Below are 5,316 nucleotides of genomic sequence, written 5' to 3' on the forward strand. Positions count from 1 at the left end.
AAACCCTGTCTCAAACAACAATAACAAAGAAATAGAAAGAGGGAGAGAGAACTAAATGACCTCTTGTAGTTTTTTTGTTTGTTTTTGTTAATATGTATAAGTATTTGTCTGTGTGTTTGTATATGTACCATATATGTGCTTGGTGCTGGCAGAGGCCAGAAGAGGATGTCAGATACCCTGGAGCTGGAGTTACAGAGAGTTGAGAGTTACCATGTATATGCTGAGAATGGAACCCCGGTCCTCTGCAGGTGTTCTTACCTTAATGACTGAGCCATCTGTCTAGCCGCTTGTGTGTGCATGCCTATGTGTTTTTTTTTTCTTGTATTTTGAGACAGGGTTTCACTAAGTCCAGGATGACCTTGAACTTCTAATGGTCCTATCACTCTCAAGTGCTACGGGTATAGGCACGTGCCACTGTGCCCAGCTCACTGTGCTATTTCTTAGTGTACCCAAGGTTCTCTTATCCCCAAGACTGAATTAAAATGTAAAATATTTTTGTTTCCCTATTTCTAAAGTTCAGATTATTATGACTTTGACTCTTAGAGTGACTTTTACTTACACTGTGTCACACATGAACTCATTTTGAATGCCAGCTATTTATTAGTATATTTTCCTTTTGTTTTTGTAGTGCTGGAAATCAAACTCAGTACCAGTGCTCTATGATTGAACTATATTCCCAGCCTTTTTGTTTGTATGTTTTGGACAGGGTCTTGGTGCATAGCTCACTCAAGTGGACCTAGAATTTGTGATTCTCCTGATTCAGCCTCTTTTTTTCCCCCCTTGCCAGAACAGGGTTTCTCTGTGTAGCCCTGGCTGTCCTGGAACTTGTTCTTTAAACCAAACTGGCCTGACGTCGAACCCAGAGACTCACCTGTCTCTGCCTCCCCAGTGATGGGATTAAAGGTGTGTGCCACCACCACCTGGCCACTGATTCGGCGCCTTGAGTACTGGGATTAGGGGTATGTTTCACCCCCATATGAATGCTAAAAGTAGCCGCTCTTAGTGCTAGTATCACATCATATACTACTCTTTATTTTTTTCTTTTTCCAGTGTTTAGGATAAAACCCAGAGCCTTATGCTTGTGAGGCAGTCTACTACTGAGGTACACTCCAAGCCTTTGTTACTTCATTATTTGTTTATTATGTGTGTACACATGCTATGGTACACACATGTAGAGTAAAACTTGCAGGGATTGGTTCTCTTCTTCCACTGTGTTGATCTCAGGGATTGAACTCAAGTCATTTGGCTTGATAGCAAGCTCCTTTACTTTCTGAGCGCTCTTCTTGGCCCTGTTAGTTTTTGAGACTGAGTCTCCATTAGTTCAGACTGTCCTAGAACTCATTATGTAGCCCTGATTGACCTCTCACTCATGACCTTTCCTCAACCTCCTGGGTGCTGGGATTGCAGGTGTATGCTACCACATCTGGAATCATACTACATACTACTATTAATTTAGGTAGAATGTCAGCACATGCATTCCTCTACTAAAAGGCTCTACTTTGTAAAGGAGGGAGAACCATTCTCTTCAGTAGAGTTACTGAAGTAAGTTGTCTGTGCTCCAGTATATAATGCCTCCTTCCTGTGCTCATGCAAGCAACCCTAATTAAACTCAATTGGTCTTTGTCTCTCTGTCTCTAACTGGTCTCCCTACAACTGGTCTCTCTCTTTGTCTTTTGTCTCTTGGTCTGTCTCTGTCTCTCTCTCTGTCTCTCTCTCTCTCTCACACACACACACATATACACAGACACATGAAAATAGAAAGGTTGCCAGTTGGTGGTGGTGTATGCCTTTAGTTCCAGCACTCGAGAGACAGAGGCAGGCAGATCTCTATGATTTCCAGGTCAGCCTGGTCTACAGAGTGAGTTCCAGTACAGCTAGTGTTGTTACATAGAGAAACCTGATGTGTGACTATTGGCGGAATGAATTCCCACAACAGAAACCCTGTCTCAAACAAACAAAACAAAAAATTAGATCTGGATGGCTCAGTGGTTAAGAGCACTGATTGATCTTCCAGAGAACCCAGGTTTAATTCCCAGCACCCACATGGCAGCTCACATCTATTCAAAACTCTAGTTCTAGGGGATCCAAAGCCTTCTTCTGGTCTTAATGGGCACCAAGGACTCAGGTGGTGCACAGACACTTGCCAGCAAAACACCCATAAACATAAAACATAAACCCATAAACATAAAACAAGAAAATGGAGCAGCGTAGAGCAGGAGTGAGAAGTAGATAAGAGAGCAATGGGAGATGACTATGATCAAAATTATCATTATATACATATCTGGAATTATCAAAGAATAAATAAAAATAACTTTTAAAAAGTCTCCATTTGGCCGGGCGGTGGTGGCGCACACCTTTAATCCCAGCCCTTGGGAGGCAGAGGCAGGTGGATCTCTGTGAGTTCGATGCCAGCCTGGTCTACAAGAGCTAGTTCCAGGACAGGCTCCAAAGCTACAGAGAAACCCTATCTTGGGGGGGAAAAAAAGGTCTTTATTTGTCAAAAGGATCCTTACGCTATAGTCTGTAAACGTTTAGTCTTGGTAGGCCTTGAGAATCTATCCCTTTAGTCTACACAGCATCCTGGAAAACTGCCGCTGAGGGGACTTCCCACCCATCCTCTCCTCAGCTGTTAGCCTGAGACATATGACCTTGGCCTAATCTGCCCTTTGTTGTGGTGAGGGTTCCCTTTTAGAACCCAAGCCCTGAATTTGTTGGGATACACAAGGGAAGCAGAGAGCTTTCCACCCGTGTGACTACCTCTGAACTCCAGCTCCCCAGCCACACCAGTCTCCTTTCTATTTCACGCCTCCTCTATGGAGCTATAAAAGAAACCAACCAAACACACCTTTGAAACAGAAGAATGAGGAAGGGAACCTGAGATAACATGCATTCAGGTCATTGCAACTGCTTGGACATGTTTTGCTGATAGTGCTTTGAAGCCCTGCCACCACTGATGTCACCTCCCGGAATGACTAAGAAGTGGCTTTGCCATACCTTCAGTCATTGTTTGCCCACTGTGCTAAGTGTTAGGCCTACACAGAAAGCAAATAAAGTACCCCAAACCCTTGTGGAACTTACTCTCTAGGGAGGAGCCGGGCCCTCAGCAGTTACACAGGAGGGCAAGACCTAGAGTTGTGAGTGAGTACAGCAGGCAGCTAAAGGACTGTGTGTCCTTCAAGGGAGGGAGGACCAAGGTCTGCAGGCTGTGTGGGCGCTAACTAGGGGAGAGTTCTGGGAGCGTGAGGAGCATTGTCTGTTCATGTGCTAGAACTCGGTGGGGGTAGGGTGGAGGAGCGAGTCTGAGAGGGCCCTGGAGAAGTAGGGTAGGGCAGACAGTGGTATGTGGCCAGGGCAAAGGTTTTTGTCTTCATCCTAAAACAATGGCAAATCATCTGTTTTGTGTGTCTTGTGCACCCTCTCCCACTTCTAGTTTAAAAAACAGAAACTCCTCCTAGAACTGGACCAGTATGCCCCAGATGTGGCCGAACTCATCCGGACCCCTATGGAAATGCGATACATCCCTCTGAAAGTGGCCCTGTTGTAAGTATTCCCTTACAATTCAGAGCTCAGAGCCAACGCATGCAAGGGAAATGTGATGAGACTTTCCCATGTTGTCGTTTAGAGATCTGTGGTCTTCGTCAGCGTGTGTTTGCTGTAGTTCTCTTGCACAACTGGAGTTTTGGCCAGCGAAAGACACAGAGGCCCTCTGTCTCTGATGAGACGAAGACTCACACAAGGGCATGCACAATCAAACCCTTCACAAAGGCTTTCTGACTCAGTGCTGGTCTCACACAAGGGCATGCACAATCAAACCCTTCACAAAGGCTTTCTGACTCAGTGCTGGTCTGGGCTGGAACCTGCTTGGAACTAGTGTTTCTAAAAAGTGGTAGTTCTTTATTATTGATGTATTGTATGAAATTCTGGTCTTCATCTGGCGGTTGTTTCACACAGCTTCTATATTTCCTGCACGCTTTAATCCCTGTTTCTAATTTAGAAAGCTGAAGTAAAATACCCGTCTGGGCTAGGTGCCCAGCTGGAAGAGTGAGACCCGCTGATACTTTAAGAAAGAATTCTGTAGGAGTAGTTATCGATGCCAGTGAGTGTGAGCCTCTCAGGTTATTCCCCTTTGTGTCTCTGAGATAGGTGAAGTGGATTATTCAACCAACCAGCAGTCATCAGATATGAATAACATGCCAACTTCTCGGAACACACATGGAACAAAACATACATTTTCTCACAGAAAAGCATGCCCGTAGAATTCTTAAGAATTAGGATATGGGCATCCCAGCCTCAGGGGGCCTAAGGCAGAACGATTGCTTAGTTTGAAGCTAATCTGTGCTATGTAGCTTTATTGCATATCGGAAGTCAAAGGGCTGTAGAGGGAGCTCAGTTGGTAGGGGGCTTGCATAGCATATACAGGGCCCTGGTTTTGGTCCCCAGGACCAGATGTACTGGGCGGGGTGGTGCTTGTCTGTAACCCCACCACTTTGGAAGGAGGCAGGAGGATCAGAAGTTCAAGATCAGCTTCTCCTACGTAGTGATTTTTTTTTTTTTTTTTGGTTTTTCGAGACAGGGTTTCTCTGTGGCTTTGGAGCCTGTCCTGGCACTAGCTCTGTAGACCAGGCTGGTCTCGAACTCACAGAGATCCGCCTGCCTCTGCCTCCCAAGTGCTGGGATTAAAGGCATGCGCCACCAACGCCCGGCTCTACGTAGTGAATTTGAAGCCAGTTTAGGTCATCTTAGATTCTATCCTGGGGAATGGGGTTTTTAGGAGCCTTTGCCCTGTGTATGAATTTCCTATTCAGAATTCCAGGTAGATGTCTAAGCAACTGCTATTTCAATGTCACCCACTACTTAAAATGGTTTTGTGAATTTTTTTCCTATGAGATAATTTTGGTAATTTTGGTATTTCAGAAATTTGATTGAGCTACTTTAACAGGACCAAAGGTTTAGCAATATAGTGAATCCTTATGGACTCTTGTGTCCCCTGAGGGTAGTTTCATAAGAGCTGCAGCCATTTTTGTAAAGGTTGTGTAACATGTCTATCTGACTGCTGGGACAAACAAACAAAAGAAAAAAACACCAAACCCCAAAAGTTTCTAGGCCTTTGGTTTTAGAACTACTAATCTTATATTCCTATGAGGTAGAATTAGATTTAAGGTCATTATTTGAGAATAATTATCTTTTTTCTAAGATACTGGTGTGTTTCTTCCTGTCAATCAGAATTATGTAACTGACCTTTCTTCCTTTGTCTGTCAGGAAACTCAGCCATGTCTGAGGCTGGTTATTGTGCATCTGTAGACCTGTCTAAGGCTG

General features: G+C 44.4%; 1 protein-coding gene across 1 annotated transcript in view; it reads left to right on the forward strand.

Moving 5' to 3' along the window:
- Positions 1-5,316, forward strand: part of Pigu (phosphatidylinositol glycan anchor biosynthesis class U) — a 90,446-nt gene that overhangs the window by 25,657 nt on the left and 59,473 nt on the right. Inside the window, exon 5 of the mRNA XM_005363085.2 lies at positions 3,431-3,540. Coding sequence (XP_005363142.1) covers positions 3,431-3,540 — 110 coding nt within the window. The remainder of the gene's footprint in view (positions 1-3,430; positions 3,541-5,316) is intronic.

Source organism: Microtus ochrogaster, linkage group LG8 (assembly GCF_000317375.1).
Source record: "Microtus ochrogaster isolate Prairie Vole_2 linkage group LG8, MicOch1.0, whole genome shotgun sequence".
Classification (NCBI taxonomy): domain Eukaryota; kingdom Metazoa; phylum Chordata; class Mammalia; order Rodentia; family Cricetidae; genus Microtus; species Microtus ochrogaster.